The sequence below is a fragment of the Macrosteles quadrilineatus genome, unplaced genomic scaffold (assembly GCF_028750875.1).
Source record: "Macrosteles quadrilineatus isolate MER2022 unplaced genomic scaffold, UCM_ALF_1.0 Scaffold_9__3_contigs__length_116548681, whole genome shotgun sequence".
Taxonomy (NCBI): domain Eukaryota; kingdom Metazoa; phylum Arthropoda; class Insecta; order Hemiptera; family Cicadellidae; genus Macrosteles; species Macrosteles quadrilineatus.
This window is the reverse complement of record NW_026542602.1, coordinates 102163354-102181942: the sequence shown is the minus strand read 5'-3', so window position 1 is coordinate 102181942 and position 18589 is coordinate 102163354. Positions and strand designations below refer to the sequence as shown.

General features: G+C 34.7%; 1 protein-coding gene across 1 annotated transcript; it reads right to left on the bottom strand.

The window, feature by feature from the left end:
* Positions 1-318: 318 nt before the first annotated feature.
* On the bottom strand, positions 319-18337 carry LOC129003683 (uncharacterized). The gene is made up of 5 exons (XM_054431982.1): positions 18299-18337; positions 15576-15624; positions 6474-6931; positions 5966-5999; positions 319-869 (listed from the first exon to the last, which is right to left on the bottom strand). The coding sequence occupies exons 1-5, from the start codon at positions 18335-18337 to the stop codon at positions 319-321; spliced, it is 1131 nt and encodes a 376-aa protein (XP_054287957.1).
* Positions 18338-18589: the final 252 nt, after the last annotated feature.

Below are 18589 nucleotides of genomic sequence, written 5' to 3'. Positions count from 1 at the left end.
CTTACAGCATCCATCTGGTAATTTCTGTTTGACAAGATGCCAAAAGATATTTTTTAAAGTAAAGAAATACTTTATATAGAAAAGGGGTTTTTTTGCGGAAGTAGGCCTAACACTTGAATTGCATCTTTTAAATGTTGCTATAATTATTTTTCACTAAAAAAAAACTGTTTGAAATAAATTGCTAACCAATCATACAGTAACCCTTAAATGCTTGCATTAATTATAAACTGCACTTGAAATATATTACAAGGAAAGGTCAGGAAATTAATTTACTGCTGAATCAATAAAAATGGTTTATTTCACCTCGAAACCTTGGATTCATTCTTGGACGTTGGATTGTGGCGTCATGTACGGCAGTGGTTTGTGGAATGGTAATTTCCACCAAGCTACGCCAATGTTTAAGCCTACGTCACCGGTCCAAGCCCTTGGACACCTGACTGGCCAAGGATGATCTCGATCAACCATAACCTCATCGTAGTAGTGCAAACGCATAAATTTTTCTTGAACGATGTCTCTTTCGAAGCACTTCCCGTCTGTGTTTTTATAAACAATTCTAAAATACCTAGTGGGTCCATCATATCCAAGGTTTATGTTTATCCCCTGAGTTCCAGACTCGCAAGAGTTTAGAAGAAACCTATCCAGGATTATATGTTCATCAGCCTCATACACGATCCGTCCTGTTACCATGGTGGATTGTTGATTAATCGGCATTGGGTTGTTAAGAGTGTATTCTTCGCAGATGAGCTTGAATGATTTATTGTTTAAGGTTTTAGTATCAAACACAAAAACTTGTGTTTTAGGTTGACTGTTAGAAGCAACGTCTTTGTTGAAACTCATCATGTAGGTGTCCCCCATGGGTCCTAAGTTTACTATAAAACAAAACAAAAACTATCAAAACAAAATTATATTAAAAATGATCGTAAGTAGGTATGTTGTAACAGTAATTTATATTTTCGAAGGAGCTGTTTGCAATATCCTAAATAATGGATAAAATGGGCAAAGTTTGCTTGATTGTAATTTATTTTCAGAATAATCCCTAAAGGGGTAATTTTAAATGCAGGCTTTAGCTACATCAAGAGTTTCCATGCTAATACTGAAATTTAACAAAATCTGACCTTTCGAAATGACGTCATTAAGCAAAGACTACGGACATTGACATTGTAACAGTGCAGGGCAGCGAGTTGAGAGATAATATTTTAGAATACTAGTATTTAAAATCTGTGGATTAAAGAAAAAGGTTAGTGATAGTTTATTTTTAGATTTAATAAGTAATTATGATTTAGTTTTTTTATTAGAAACTTTTGTTTCTCAAAAAGACGTAGATTTTGTTACAAGTAAGTTAAAAGATTTTAAGTTATTTTTGAAATCAGCAACAAGGGAGTCAAATCTGGGAAGATTTAGCTTAGGGGAACTTATTTTAATAAGATTAACTTCACCATTCTGTAATAGCCTAAATTTTATTAACGAACAACAGTTTAATTTTGTAAAAGCGAGTTTCAAAACCACTGAAAGTTGTATCTAAATCTGCCCTTTGTATCTAAATTTCAATAGTTGGGACCAGGATTTTAATAATATGCAATATTTTTTAAATTATCACGAGAATGACAATTTGGTTCTTTTGGGTGATTTCAATGGAAGAATTGGAGAAGGGCAATCTTTTTCAGATGGGGAATTTATAAACATGAATAAAAGCTTTGTCAATTTTAGAAAATATAAAGATAAAACAACCAACAGTAAAGTGCGAAAGCTGTTAGAGATGTTCGATAATTATGGTTTAATTATCTTGAATGGGAGGTCACCTAGTGATAACGAGAGGGAATTCACTTTTATAGGGCCAATGGGGACCTCAGTTATAGATTTCGCAGCTGTTTCAGTAAACTGTTTTAGCTTATGTGCCGATTTTAGGGTGCTCCCCTACCCAGGCTCTGATCACTTGCCGCTTGAAATTGTAATACAAAATGTTGGAATCAGCTCATAGGAAAGGGAGAGGGGAGAAGGTGACATCTTGCCTTTGTTGCCAAAATTAAAATGGACCAATGATTTGTATTATAAAGAACGGATTTCAGTAAATATTTTAAATAGTGTATTATCAGAGGATAATCAGGAAAACATTAGTAATATTACAATATGCATTTTTAAATCGGCAAATCATAAAATTTGTATAAGCTCAAAGAATAAATTAGCTAAAAAACAACCTTGGTTTTATTATGAGTGTTTGGTAGAAAGAAACCGCGTGTTTAAGCTGTTAAAGCTGTATAGAAAAACTAACTCCTCCTACATTAAAAACTCATAAATATCTCAAGTAAAAATTTATAAACAAGTGTGTGAATCGAAAAAGAAATTATATTATGAAAATATTATATAAGATTTGAATAAGCATTCTGATAGCAAGACGTTTTGGCAAGCCATTAATGCATTAAAAAGGAAATCTGACAATATTGTGGGAAATATTTCACCAGAAAAATGGGTTAAACATTTTAACAGTTTGCTGAACCCCCCGCTCCTGGCAGGTGCGATAAGTCATGCAAAACCTCTAGTAGATAATGCTAGATTAGATTGTTAGTTTACCAGAGTTGAGTTTAAGAATGTATTGACTGCGGTCAAGGCCGATAAAGCCCCAGGCATGGATAGAATACCTTAAGAATTTTTTAAAAATGCCCAATAATTTTTTTTGGACTATTTACTGGCAGTATATATAATCAAATTTACTTGACTGAAAAGGTTCCTACTTCTTTTCAAGAATCCATATGTTTTCCTTTGCATAAAAAAGGGGATATAAATTCAGTTGAGAATTACAGAGGTTTGTCTTTTATAAATTGCGTTGCAAAAATATTCACCAGCCTTCTTAATAATCGTCTGCAAAACTTTATTTGGGAAAATCAAATACTAACGGAGTTTCAAGCAGGATTTAGAAAAGGATACTCAAGTATGATTAAATTAAGATTGGCAAAGAGAAAAATTATACGCATTTTTTGTTGATTTTAGCTCAGCGTTTGACACTATTGATTAAAAGGCATTGTTTAAATTGTCTAATCTGGGAATATCAACTCGTATGCTCAACAATCTGAAAAGCTGTTACAGTGAAACCAGTTCAAGTGTATGGTGTGGAGATGGCATCACAACCAGTTTTAACACCAAACACAGGTATGTAGGTGACAGGGATGTATTCTCTCACCTACTTTATTCAGCCTATTCGTAAACGACCTACCAGAGGCGGTGGGGGGAGGTTGCAGTTTTGAAGGAACTAGGGTTAACATACTTTTATATGCGGATGACATTATTCTCCTCTCTCCAACAAGAACTGGTCTTCAACACATGATAAGAAACCTGGAGAGCTACTGCAATATGTGGAATCTCATTGTAAATTTAAACAAATAAAAAATTATGGTTTTTAGAAACGGCGGTAGACTTAAAGAAATTGATAAATGGTGGTATAAAGGTGATAAAATTGAAGTAGTTAACACATACAAGTATCTAGGAATATTCTTTCAAGTTCTTGTTCTTGGAATAAGTATTTAACGGAAAAATGTAGGATGGGTAAATTTGCTATCATTTCAATTTGGAATAAACTTATAATGAATGATCAAGTACCGCTGAGCTCAAAGATTGTTTGTTTTGAATCGGTCGTGCGGGCTGTCATATGTTATGGAGATAAGGTATGGGGATACATTGAAAGCGATATAGTTGAATCAGTGCAAAAAATGTTTATTAAAAAATTATTGAAGTTGCCGTGCAACACTCCAAACTATTTACTATATTTAGAAACTGGATTCGAGAAATTATTTTCTATACCTTAAATACACAAATAAATTATATTTTGAAGGTGTTATCCCTCAATCCCTGCCACATAATAGGTTGCCCAGTATATTAGCGAAACAGGTTATGGCTAAACGTATTTTTTGGTGCAGAGAATGGGAACGATTAGGACAAATTTGCCACATTGATATTCATTTTGATGTTGTTGAGACAGACAGGCTGAGAACAGATTTACCATCAGTGATGGAGGTTTTGCGGGAGAAGTGGAGGGGGAGTGCATCAGCAGAGCTCGTACCTCTGTATTTCATAAACAATTATCAATGCTTGACCTTGGCCCGGAACTGGGCAATAAGAGCCCGCTTTTCACCAAAGATCGTGATATAATTTCATGGGCAATAAAGGCTAGAGGAAAGATAATTTACCTTAATTATAAACTTTGGATTGACAAAAATCATAAGTGTTCTTTGTGTAATTTAAATGAATACGAGACGGTTAACCATTTTGTGTCAGTTTATCCTATTTTAAAGCAATTAAGAAAGCAATATTTTGGGAAAAATGTCCTAAATGAAATCGAGTATTTTGAATACCTTAATGGGAGGAATTGGCGTGTCTTGGTTGATTATTTGAAAAGAGTAGAGTATAGATGGCAGTATAGGGCAGTATCGATGGGTCTTTATTAAAGAATTTAGTTTTTCAACTTAATATATAGAAATACCCCTGTTTTCTTTTTGTTTAGTTTGTTTAGAAAAAAAAAAACTTAGTGTAGTAAACTTCAGTTTACCTTTTGAAGCTAGTTTAGACATCTCAATCATAGTTTGTTTTGTTTTGTTTTGTTAAATGGGGTAATATTATAACAATATTAACTAAGGAGAGGTTATTTATTTTCTTATTTATTTTACATTATATTTTATTTATATACATATTTTGTTTCTCTTTAAAAAAGTATATAAAGAAGAATTAATTTAGTGCAAGCTTTAAAATTAAGTGCCAACTGAACAGACGGTTATTTAACCATTGTTTGATAAAGTGTAATTTATTACCTGTGAATGTATATATCAATATGTTGTAAATAAAGCACATATTCATTTCATAAGCAAAGACTACATAGAATACATCTGGTTCACATGAGCGACATATCTAGCTGACTACGCTAGATGTACGGTCCGAACCCGCCGTCCTGGTGGTTGCTGGAGTCATCCCCGTCATCCCCGTCAAACTTTTGGCGGCGGAGAGAAAGGCAATTTATCAGTGCCGTGGGGAGGACCAGGCACGAACAGAGAGGAACGCACCCGCACCTACCAGCTGTGGCAGGAGAGCTGGGGACAAGAGATCGGGGACGCTGGACCAGGCGACTGATACAGCAAGTCCAACCTTGGGTTAATCGGCGGTGCGGAGAGGTGGACTTTTACCTTACTCAATTTCTGACGGGTCACGGCTTTTTCCGGTCGTTCCTGTTCAAGATGGGCAAAGCCGTGTCACCCAATTGCATATACTACCCAGGCATTCCCGATGACGTGGAACATACCTTTTTCCACTGCCAGCGTTGGGAAAGGCCCCGCCTGGAGGCTCAACAGTTAGTAGGACTGCTGTCAGTGGACACGGTCATACCGATGATGACGGAGGGTGAGGACAATGGGACCTGTGTGTCACATTACATCGAGGGTATTCTCCGCGCCAAGAAGATGCGGTACCTTGACCGGGATGCGGTGGCGGTGTAGGTCATGAAGTATCTAAATGCCAAAAACGGTGAGAGCCCTGATGGCTTAGGTCACATGTTGGCCTGACTTGAACTAATGTGACAAACAATTCCAGGTCTGTGTCCAACAGAGTAGAGGGGTTTTTTTAGTGAGTAGTCTGTGATAGATTTAGGAGTCTCACACTACAGTCTGGCTACCTGTGTGCGTAAAAGCATTTTCCCTCCTCTCCCTTAAAAAAAAAAAAAATAATAAAATAATAAATAACTATAGGCAGTCTGCAGGTATTGTAGCCTTTTTATTCAGATTTGCGTTAAGTGGGCTATAAAAACAACTATAACATGAAGTTGTAGATACGTTATCAAAGGAAACTTCGTCAAATATCATTCTGCAATTCCTAGGTGGTGTGTAGTATCATTGAGAGGTAGTATACCAATAACTTCCCAGAAAAAAATGTTACTTTTGTACTATAGAGTTTGACTAGAAGTATTGGAATCTTCATTTCAAATACTTACCAATGCCTCCAGCTGCAGCTCCTTGTTCAACTACCTGAAAAACATCAGGTAAATCTAAATTTTCGGTCAAAGATCAATAATTAAAAAGTCCTAAGGAATATTTTAATAGAGTGTTAGAAGATAATTGTTTCGTTTTATCTTTCATTTAATTTTGCATATTTATTTTGTACATAATCATACCACTTGGATACACACGACCAAATACAACTAAAAAAATAAATTTTGAGATGTAGGTATATGCAATTACAGATTGGTAAAAACATTGACTAAAGTCAACGGTAAAAGATAAGAATCCATGCACAGAAGCCAAAGCCATTGTGTATTTTGTAATATTAAAATTGATGCAATCAATATTTTTTTGTGGCAAAACCTTTTTAACAAATATCTAGGGTTAGCCTCGTATTTGAAACACTAACTAAACGGTCGGCACCACTTGTAAATATAATAATAAACACAAAATGAACATACATTTTTACATATGTTTAGTATTATCAATAACTTTTCTTACACTCGCAATTTTTCCTGGGCATTCCTTTAACTTTTTGTATCGTTTTTTTTCCACGCGTGCCATGAAATAGTAGCTGGTGACATGGTAATCACTTTCAACGCACCCCGGCTTCGCCCCAGCGATTAGATACGTCATCGTCAGGTCAAATGTATAGACCCCGTTAAACCTTCTTGCTTCTGAGTTCCTTGTGAAATCCTGGTCGGTCACATGAATGTAGTTTTCAACCTGTGAGCATGGCGCGTCCAATTGGGAGGACAGATTCAACGTGTCTATCAGGACTCCTTCATGGCTGTATATGAACGCCCTGGCGTCATCGCTCTTGTACTCTACGCACTCAACGCGTAGCTTCTTCCCTGGTACTAGTTGTAATTCGAAGTCTTTTGATGAGGCTTTATCCTCTGGTGTGATCCACGACGTGAAGATTTGCTTTCCACCCCTGTGATCATTCGTTTTCAAAACTGAAAGAGAAATACGTGGCTGTATTAGTGATACAGTATCAACAAATACATCTCTAACTTACCAAGGAATCATTTAGAATCTCACTAGTTGTAAAAAATAAACTAGACATTACCTTAAGAGAGTTAGCTTGTCGTACACAAATAAACGAATTAAAATTCTGGTCAAGATAGTTAAATTGTGACTTTAAATACTGTTGTGTTAACAGTAATACGGAAATTCAAAGTGCACTTCGTATTGACTTCAATATTTAAGTAGTTGTATTTCATATACAGGGTGTTTCCTATCTCTCTAACGAACTTGTTATCAATCCTGGATCAAAGTCAAATTAAAATATCATGTACAAAGTTTCTAAAGTTCAATAGTTACTCGTAAGCCACCATATTGTATTTTTCACAAAACTGTTTTCCCCTAAATATTTATTTTTATAGACACATTGAGTATCAATTTAATTTTTTATCCTCTAGATGTGCCTTTTGTGGGTTTGGATGATAACCAGGGAAAGCCCCTTGTCCTACAGGCTTACAATTTCAGAGTTTGTTCTGAATTCTGTTGCCATTCATCTGAACTTTTTCAAGTTCACATTTTGTTTACATCAAAACAACTGATGGCTATGAAACAATTTTGTTTACATCCATACGAAAATGATGGAGCTATCTTAAAGCTGATGATGTTTTGGTGAATTCAAGTAAAATATTGCAATGTTATTTGTTTAAAATGTAAAGAAGAAAATTACTTACGTTGGATTTGGCGTTTTGATAGAATTTTGTGTTTTAATAGTGTGTTTTAATGATGTTTTAATAAATTCAAGTAATATATTTTAATATTATGTGTTTAAAATGAAAAGAAAAAAATGTACCTTATACTTTGTGTTTTATCGTGTTACATTAGAGTTTGTAATTTTCCTAAAATGCCTCGAAGAGAAGGTAGGCCTACACTCAATGAAAATAATAAGGCACGCAATGCAAATAATAGAGTTATAATGATAAACCAGTGTACCTGTTGCTCGAATTCGAGCAATTGCTAAGTATTACACGCGTTATTTTAAAACGAATAACAGTCATAATTTCTGATGACTTTAAAAAAATTCGACTTAAAGATTATGGAAATACTCAAGATGTACATAACAGATCGATATAATTCACATTTCTTGTAAATAGTGTTTTCTACAAAAAATAGCCTTACTCATAGCCGCATTAGGTTGTCCATAATTATGATTACTAATAGCACAGTGTTAATTTAGTTTTCTTTTTAGTATATCAAATTATCCAGGCCCTCTCGCTTTTTTCCATTGTAGTATTTACGCCAACCCAAATTCAAATAGTAAATATTTCATTTCAACCAAGTCAGTAAATATTTGTAGCAAACTCCTTATTCCCATCACCACCCCTGGCTTTAAGTCCGGGACTTATTTGCCAGGCCAATTCCCCGTGAAAATCTACTTTCTTTTTAGGCTTCAGCCACTTTCAATCCTCGTCCAGACACATTATGTGTCCAAAAGCATAACAGCACGACTCCCTTCCCCATTCCGCCCTGAGCGATAGGGATCATTGAGATTCGCTCTAAACTTTCCTCTCCCCTTCATGGGCAAGTTTTAATTCCTTTTCTTTGCAGCATGTTCTTCTAGAAACATCTAAACATGTATGCACCCTATGGACTCCGAAGACACTCAACGGATTGTAATGAAACTTACAGGCATTGTTAAGCATTATTCAAGGATGGTTTGTGTGAAGTTTGGTGCAGATCTGTCAAAAGGCTCCGACTCAGAGGGAGTCAATTTTTTTTTTTTTTTTTTACAAGTATTTATTTACAATCTATTCTATGCTAGAATAATAAGTAAATTTAATAACCATTTTAACATGGGTTAGTTACACTCCATCAAGTGCACTAACATACAAAAACTTTTAAAAAGTTTAACTAAAAACGATTTGGAAGGTCAATTGGATTAACTCTTTTGAGCCTATAAGTTGCTTCACTATTGTCGAGGAGGTTAACAGCCAGGAAATTTGGATGGGTTTCTAATTTTCTTTGGTATTTTTCACTTCGTTTCTTTATTTCTTCTTTAACATAGGGTAATTTTGTATCTTGATGAATTACTTTATTTGTGACAAACCAAGGTGCTTGTAAAATGTTTCTAAGTGTTTTCGATTGAAACCTTTGAACTATTTCTATGTTTGAGTTGGAAGCGGTTCCCCAGAGTTGGATACCGTAGGTCCAAATAGGTTTCAATATAATTTTGTATAAAAGTAATTTATTTTCAACAGATAATTTTGAATTTCGACCAATGAGCCAATTTAGTTTGTTTGTTTTTAAATTTAAATGAAGTCGTTTGTTCCAAATGTGTGAATGCCATGTAAGCCGTCTGTCGAGATGCATACCAAGGTACTTAACTTCGTTAGATTGTGGAAGCATGACATTATTCAATGTTACTGGGGGACAAGTTCTTGTGGACATAGTAAATGTAACTTGAACGGATTTTGTTTCATTTACTTTAATTTTCCAATTCTGTAGCCACTGAGACAAATCGTCTAATGCAGCCTGAAGGTTTGATGATGCCAGAATAGGATCCTGATTTGATGATAAAAAAACAGTGTCGTCTGCAAATGTTGCAACCGTAATACCCTGAGTACTTGGAAGGTCATAAGTGAACAAAATATACAAAATAGGTCCAAGAACACTGCCTTGTGGTACACCTGATTCAATTTCATGCACATCTGTAACTATATCTTGATATTTAATTTGAAAAAAGCGTTTGGACAAATACGATTTCAACACTCCATAGTATGTATGGGGCAGCAAAGTTTTAATTTTGAACAATAATCCTGTGTGCCAGACTTTATCAAACGCCTGGGCTACGTCCAAAAAGGCAGATGAACAAAAACGTTTATTTTCAAGATCTTCCTTGATTACATTCACTATTCTATGCACTTGCTCAATGGTGGAATGCCTTCGGCGGAATCCAAACTGATGGGAAGGCAACAATTCTTTTTCATCAATTATAATTTGGAGTCTTTTTAAGAAAAGTTTTTCAAAAACCTTAGAAACCACAGGAAGAAGAGATATAGGCCGATACGAGGATGCTTGATTTAAAGGTTTACCAGGTTTCGGAATAACAACAATTTGTGAAACCTTCCACTGTATTGGGAAGTATTCAAGGCGTAAAACTGCATTGAAAAGTACTGTAAGGAAAACTATCCCTTTTCTAGGAAGCTCTTTCAACACTTTACATGTTATCAGATCATAACCGGGGGCTTTTTTGCCGTTTAAATCGTCTTTTATTACTTTAGCTACTTCAGATGGTGTGAAAAATTTTATTGGTAAATCAAGTTGATTTGGAGAATCGAGGAATTCCAAAATTTCTTGCTCAACATTTGAATTAATATTATATGGCTTGAACACTTCCTTGAATTATAAAGCAAATACATCTGCTTTCTCGATGTTGTTTTTGGCCCAAGAACCGTCTTCTTTTAGAATAGGTGGAATGCAAATTTGTGGACGTTTTAAGTTTTTTGTAACTTTCCAAAGGGAGTAGTCACTAGCTTCAGATGGAGAAAGGTTTGATGTGAAATCTTGAAATCTGTCATTGTTTAATTTAAACAGTAACCTTTTTAGTTGTTGAGTGGCCCTGTTTAGATTTCTTTTATCCGTCTGGTCTCTAGAGTTTTGCCATATTCTACGGAGTCGGCGTTTTTCGGCAATTTTCCTATTAATTTCAATTGGATAGTGTATTCCTGATTTTAAATTATGTTTATTCTGGTCTGGAGTTGCTCTCCAAGCGGAGTCTTGAACTGTTTTGTTGAAATGTTCAACAGCAAGATTCAAATCTTCTTCGCTCTTCAAACACACAGAAATCTTTAAATTTTGATCCATTAATTCACGAAAATAATTCCAATCTGTATTTTTGTTGCATAAATGTGGTGGAATAGGTTTGAACATAACATTTGAAGCGATCGTTAAAATTACAGGTGAGTGGTCTGAGGAAAGGTCCAGAGATTGCTCGATTGTCACAAAATCTCGGGATACACCTTTTGTAACAAAAAAATCATGAAGGTCTGGTATTTTTTGACGATCAGAGGGCCAATATGTCGGTTCACCTGTTGGTAGAGTATCAAGGTTCCGTTCTTGGATTTACTGCAATAGTTCCCATGTAGGATGTTTGGCATTGTAGTCTCCTCCTGACAAAAATTTACAGCCTAAAGTGCAGAAGAAATCATTAAACTGTTGGCGTGTAATGTTGTGTCTAGGTGGGCAGTAAATAGAACTTATAGTAAGTGGGCCTGTCTCAAACTCCACTACAACAGATGAACTTTGGATGAAATCGAACTGATATTTTGGCAATTCATGGTGCTTGATATGACTTTTAATCAAGATAGCACAACCTCCATGAGCTCTATTGCTAGGATGGTTAGTGTTGTATAGACTGAAATTTTAAATTTTACAAAAGTTTAAATCAGTAAAGTGAGTTTCAGAAATAAGAATAATGTCCAACTTATGTTTAGCAATGAACAGTTTTAATTCTTGGCATCGCTGTGCCAAGCCGTTAGCATTCCACAAGGCTATCTTCAAGGTTTTCACCATTAATTGAGCTTTTTAAGAACAGTTGTAAGTAGGTCAAGTAAGGAACCTATTTGTTGAGATTGTTGCATAAACAGTTTTTCAAACCGATCAAAGAATGAAGTTATTGTATTTGTTAACTTTTCTGTGGATGCATCACTAGAATCATTACTTGGCGTGCGTGCATTCACATTATCAGAACTTGTGCTGGGTTTAGTTTTGTTACTTACTCGTGAGTTGCTAACTGCCTCCGCATACGAAACGTCAGGACTTGTTAGATTGTCAGAAGAAGCAGAATTTGATGATTGAGTAACTTCAGCTTGTTTTGGTACGGCAGTTCTTCCTCGAGCCTGGGGATGTGTTCGACTCTGGATATTTTTGAAGACCATGCATCCCCTGTAATTGGCTGGATGACCTCCTCCACACAAGGCGCATATTGCAGGAGTAGAATTGTCTTTAGTGCATTTGATTGTATCGTGTTCTTTTCCACATTTAACACATCTAAATGGATGCCTACAGTAGGTTTTTGTGTGACCATATTGTTGACATCTTTTACATTGAACAATTTCCCTTTTCCTATAAGGGGGTTCAAAAGTTATCTTAGCATGTAACAAATACTGAATATTGAAGATGTCTTTGTTATTTGAACTCGGCTCTAAATCAACAAAGAACATTGACAGTGGCTGTTTGGTGGTTGAATGAAGTACATTAGAAATATTTCTTACCTCATGACCCATCTGTCGTAGTGCTTCTTTTAGTTCTTCTGTATCAACTGAATAGTGCATATTCTTTAATACAACTCTGTATGCTCGATCTTGTTTAAGCTGAAATGTATGGAAGCTGACATTACTCTCGTTAAGTTTTCTCACTATTTTTCTATAAATATCAGCAGATGTTGGAAGAATCTTAACTGAGTTGTTATTTATGCATTTGTAGGCAAAAGCAAAAGTGTCAACGACAGATTCAAATGTTTGAATCATTGCATTCACGTTACCCACATCAGGAATGAAAATAGGTGGAGGCTTAGGTTCTGATGATTTTTTAGAAACTGTTGTGATGTTACTGTAGAGTCCATGTCTTCATTATCTACATTTAATACTTCCAAACTGTTGCTAACTTCAATAGGCGTGCTCATGTCTTGTTTGGCCTTTTTTTGGTTTCTATTAGAAACTTCTCCAACGTTTCTGCGTTTGGGAATCGTTTGCCAGTTGTCTGTATCGTCTTCTGACGTGTTTGTCTTGCTAGGAGAATCAATCATAGCATCGATGATTTCAGATGAAAGAGAACCCTCGGTATTGGAGTAGTTGTGGTCAGAGAGGTGCGAGTTGGTGTAATTCACACCTTCGTCGGCCATTTCAAAAGAGAAATGATAGATAAACGTAAACAAATCAAACGGTACAGGTTATGAAATTTCAAAAGTCTAAATGGTTACCACGTTACACATCAAATCAAGTCTGAAAGTAACTGAGCACAACTGAATACTAACGCACATTCATTTATGACTATAAAAACAAAAACTAACTATAAAAACCGAGCTTTTTTTAAAAAATAATCAAGAGAAAAATAATTTACAACTATGTTGTAAAACAATACACAGCTGACTAGGGGGTCAAATGTCAGACTTTTGGAATTACAATGTTTACAAATAAATATAATTTAATATTTTAAAAGCAGATGTTTACTTTTACCAACTAATTTGTTGTGATCATCACAACATTCTTTTCCTACAGTTACCTAACAATGTACATGTTCTCTCACTGATTTGAGAAAGCAAAGTGGCCAATTCGCTCATCAGTGAGACAATGTTAACATTGTCTCACTCTAATTACTTTGTCTCACTCCAGATTTGCAACGTGAATGCACGAAATAGTGAGCGCGTAACATGCAGGCAACGTAGTATGCGCGCGAAATACGTTGGCAGCACTGGCTGTAAATCAGCTGGTCAGCTGTTGTACTGTTGTATTTGTAACTTCACGTTAAATGTTATATTAAAAGTTCACTTCTGTGTAAAAATAGGTTATGTTTCTTCACCAATTTATTTGTTTTATGGTAACTGTAGGAAAAGTATAATGTGCAACTCGAGTTCAAAGTACAATTGCCTCACTCGAGAAACCATTCCTCACTCGCCTACGGCTCGTGAGTAAGGATTTCTCTCGAGTGAGTCAATTGCTCACTTTTCTCACTAGTTGCACAAATAACTATTTCTAGTCATGATTTTAAATAGTGCCACACTGTTTCTTCAGAATGCTGAACAATAAAGTATTTTAGTTTTGGATAAGTCCAAATATATTCCCCCAATCGCAGCAAACCTGCGCACTCAACAACGTTTAAATTCTCCACTATGAAATATGAAAACATAACAAGTAAAAACTTGTATCAAAGGTATAAACGATAAAATGGATGGCAATGCCTTAATATTTTTATCCTTCGTTCTATACCCACACAATCTAACATACATTTTTATGTGAAAAACTAGCTGTACCCGCGCGGGCTTTGCCCCGCTTAACTTCATAAGTATTCGCATGACTCAATCACGTCCTGGTTGAAGTTCGTTCGCTACGCTCACTCACCTTCAGGTTGGAAATCGTTCGCTGCACTCACTTGTTTTCAGGTTAGCTCGTTCGCTACGCTTACTCGCCTCCAGGTTGATGTTCGTTCGCTACGCTCACTCACCTTTTGGTTGCAAATTAGCTGTTGTCATACATTTAAAAAATTCATCCCTTTTATTGTTTATAATACAGTACTTTTATAAAGGTTTTTATGTTTTAATATTTAACATTGGAGAATTTAAACGTTGTTAAGTGCACAGGTGTGCTGCTATTGGGGTTTAATACATTTGGACTTATTCAAAAGTAAAATAGTTTTCTGTGCTGCAATCTGTAGAAACACTGTGGCACTATTTCAAATCATGACTAATGCTAATACAGAATGTTGTAGTTATTCAAACGTACAAAACAGTTGGTGAAAGTAAACATCTGCTTTTAAATTATATTTATTTGTAAACATTCTAGATCAAAAAGTCTGACATTGCCCACTTAAAACCCTCTGGGGCAGAGCCCTTTTGACGGATCTGCACCAAACTTCACTCGAACCATCCTTGAAAGATGCTTAATAATGCCTGAAAGTTTCATTACAATCTGTCGAGCGGTTTCGGAGTCCATAACGTATATACACATATATATACATACATAGTTCCTCTTTTATAGATATAGAAGATAATCGTGCATGATATCTCAGGTATTCAAATGCCTCCCAATTTGTCATTAACCCACCACATTACTGTCATTATAAGAAGGAACTCCAATTACTAATGCGAAACTTAAATCCACCAAAGCCGTGCAACGGAACCAGACTGACGATTAAAATAATGACACCAAACTTGATCGAAGCAACAATCATTAGTGGTAAGTTGAAATGAGAAATAGTCTTAATCCCAAGAATACCCATTTCATCTGAATTACCCATTGAATTCAAGCTACTACAATTTCCTTTGCGCCATGCCTTCGCAATGAGCATTATAATGCACAAGGGGAATCCCTGACTATAACTGGTTTAAATTTAGAAAATGCATGGCTTTCACACGGACAGCTGTAGCTCAAGTGGTCGTAGGTACGCCTAAAAAGTTATATATTTGTACGCCTAATGAATAATAAAAAAAAACATTGTTTTTAGCAAAATAAACATTCTATTTTAATTTTTTGTATACATTTTTATTATTTATTGTTAAGAGCAAATTACCATTTAAAATAATAGTTGGTAGTGCTGCAACGCACGCCGGGTAACTGCTAGTATATAATATTCTTCTCAAATAAAAAATATTTCTTTGTTTCGTTCAGCCTCAATTAGTGAAAGATTTTATTTAATATTTAGGCATTTATGTTTTGTTTTTAACAGATATTTACTATGATCCGGCCTTGGTTCTAAGGGTTCTCGGTTTATCCAGCTACTTTTCGAAAGCTGATATAAAAAACTAAATATTTATTCCCGCGGCAGACGGAACAATATGTAATAACTAACTTATATTATTCTCCTCCATCTACAAGTATATTTTTCTTAAAAATAAAGTAATTATAAAATCTGTTATAGCCCTACCGTTTCCTTTAACTTTTGCAGAAGTGACGAGAACTGAGGTCTGAAGAATCTGCAACGAAAGACCATATATTAAACGTTTAACAGTGCAAACGCAAGAACCTATCTCCCTACCAGCCTTACCCTAAGAAATCTATGTTGGAATAGAGAACGGTGATCACGAATTTAGTAGATTCTGGCGTAATGAGACGTAAAACGCAGCTTCCTGAAATTTTTACTCCTTTATTATAATGCCAATTAGGGAATACACATAATTTAGGGATTAATCTTAACTAGTGTACCTGTTGCTCGAATTCGAGCAATTGCGAAGCATTACAGGCGACTCAAAGATTATGGAAATACTCACGATCTACACAACAGTTAGATATAATAAAAATCTTTTGTAAATATCTTATCTTTTTTCAAAAAGCTGATCTTGTTTTTTAGTGTTTTTAGTGTAAAAAAAAAATTATTTCTATTTCTTCTACTTGGTTTTGTTCTATGACTTTTTCTATGTTTCCATTGTTTGCAAATCGGTATTTCAATGATTGCTCAAGAAATGTAGCACAGTGTTAATTCAGTTTTATTTTTAGCCTATATCAAACTGTCCAGGATTTCTCACTCTTTTCCATTGTAATAATTACATTAACCCAAGTTTTGTCTACAGATGCAATATGCCAAAGAATATCACCTACGTACAATCTCCAAGAAGTGGTAAAAAAGGCAGAAACCAACCCATACAATAGATATAAGTTAACTCCATAAGAAATAATTTTGAAAGTTACTGTGATATTAGGATTTTCCACTGATTTGGTAATAGAACATTATATTGAAAAACATGACACGATGCAGAAGAAAATCAATTTTAAAATCAGAAAAATCCATTGCAAATACTGTACTTCATTTTGACAAATTCAATAAATCACAATTTAAATATTAACAGCTGTCGCATTAAAAAGTAGTGTAGAATTATGCATATGGTCGTAATGTAAACAAATCTGGAGGCAACTTTAAAGGCTTCTGGGGCAGAGCCCCAAGGGAATTGACCTCGTTCCTCTTTTGATGGCTCATCTACTAAGCTGGGTGTAAGTAGTGTTAGAAATTAATAATGCAATATTTGGAATATTCTATATTCTTTCTAATATTTCCAAAATCAATACATATACATATCAATCGTGTACAAATAAAATAATTTTGTTAATCATAAGCCCTTCACAAAAAATAATATAATGGGTGGGTCTCACTTTAAATTACTCGGTTTAACCGAACTCTGGCATAAAAGAAGTGAAAACATAATCAGATCTCTGTGTTGTTTCATGTTTTCAGATCTCTGTCTGAAAACATCAAACACTACTAATAATGTCCATTCTTAAAAATTTATAATAAATAAAAGTGGATTGAAGATCCTTACAAACTATTGTGAAAATTTACTTTTCAGAGAACAATATTTAACAGGTTTGTCTGAAACTTTACATATTTACTGCACTTGTTAAAACAACTCTGAATTATTTAAAATTAATACTTTACAATCCAAATAAAACTCTGACGACTTCTACATACATAAAGTTCTCTGAAGTATTCCAATAATAAAATTTAAAAATACTTACAATTTCTACAGCAGCCAATTCCCTTCAAGTCCGCATTTCCAGTAAAACTTAACAGCTAAACCTACTCACTTACAATGTAAAATACTCTGATTTATAAGCATGGATTAAATATATAATTTTAGTTTTAGTAATTTCAAATGATTTTAATACCTCAGTACAAAAATCACGCTGATTCCGTCAACAACGTAACATTATGTTCGTGGAACGATGTAGAGAACATCGATCCCCATCAGTATATGGCATTAGTTCATAAAAGTTTACTCTCTGAACATCATCCTATTACCTAAAATCGCATGCTATCCAAGACAGAATGTCTCGTCACAGGGTCCGTGATATCAATGTACTGACATTACCGTATCGATAAGTGACTATAGGTTCCCATCCACTTTACATATTTCGAAATTTAAAACCAAACTATGGCGGCAACATATTTGGCACGGATATCGTTTGAAAATTACCCTTTTGTGTGGACAAAAATGGTTGCTGTGCAGAGTATAGTGAAATAGAATGAAAAAGTCTCACTTAAATTGAATACCCATATGGTGTTTCCATAGTTACATTAAATTAACGCGATTCTGACTATTTGATTGAACAATGGAATAAGTAGTGAATTTTCAAATTAAGCAGATTCTGTTGGTATCAAAACGGATCACTCAAATTTAACATAATTCATTGCAGACAATCGATAAGTTAAAAATATGTTTTTAATTTTAGACATGAGATTTGTTTAGTATTTTGTTTATTTATTTGTTTATAATGTAGTTATTTTTTGGGAAATTGCCATTAAACGGGTTACGTGCATGTTAGATGGCTTTCTTATACATGAAACTTTGCAAGATAACGAAAAGTCAATATTGGTGTAAATATCAAGATAGGCATCATATCCAATTAGGTACAAATGAAAGCTAAAAGCAAGAAACAAGCTATTGACTAACTGGAAGTATTCTTGTAAGAAGCTGTTTTAGATCTAAGTAAATAGATCTGGAAGTTCTTTCTTCTATATTTAAGTAAATATCAAATATAATTTCACACACAAAACCATAATAATTCATAGCATTATGTACTTGTAAATAACTAATAACTGGTAAAGTATTGGAAGTAAAGAAAAAAAGGATACAAATAGTATGAATAAAAACTTACCAGCAATGATCCTAGAGCCACAGTCAATATTCGGCCCATCGCAAATAAATGTGGGCCAACCTATCTAAGTGGAGCGCTGGATCTAGATGTTTTTTCCCCTGTAAAACTTAGTCAGTGATAAATTGCCATTAATTGCCCATAAGTAGCATAGTCTCACTAACTAACGTGTGACTTGTGCAATTAGAAGTAATAACTCATACAGTTTCTATGTACGTCATGACATTAATTACACTTTGACGCAAACCGCTCACTCTAAATCGTTGAGTGCCGCTAACATTTGACACCCCCAAA

What these genes read in the sequence shown, in the direction of transcription:
- LOC129003683 (XM_054431982.1), bottom strand. Translation starts at nt 18,337, where the DNA reads ATGGGCCGAATATTGACTGTGGCTCTAGGATCATTGCTG. An exon ending in TGGCTCTAGGATCATTGCTG is followed by an intron (nt 15,625 to 18,298) that starts GTAAGTTTTTAT and finishes CTTTCGTTGCAG; the next exon opens with ATTCTTCAGACCTCAGTTCT. An exon ending in GCCCAGGAAAAATTGCGAGT is followed by an intron (nt 6,000 to 6,473) that starts GTAAGAAAAGTT and finishes GATGTTTTTCAG; the next exon opens with GTAGTTGAACAAGGAGCTGC.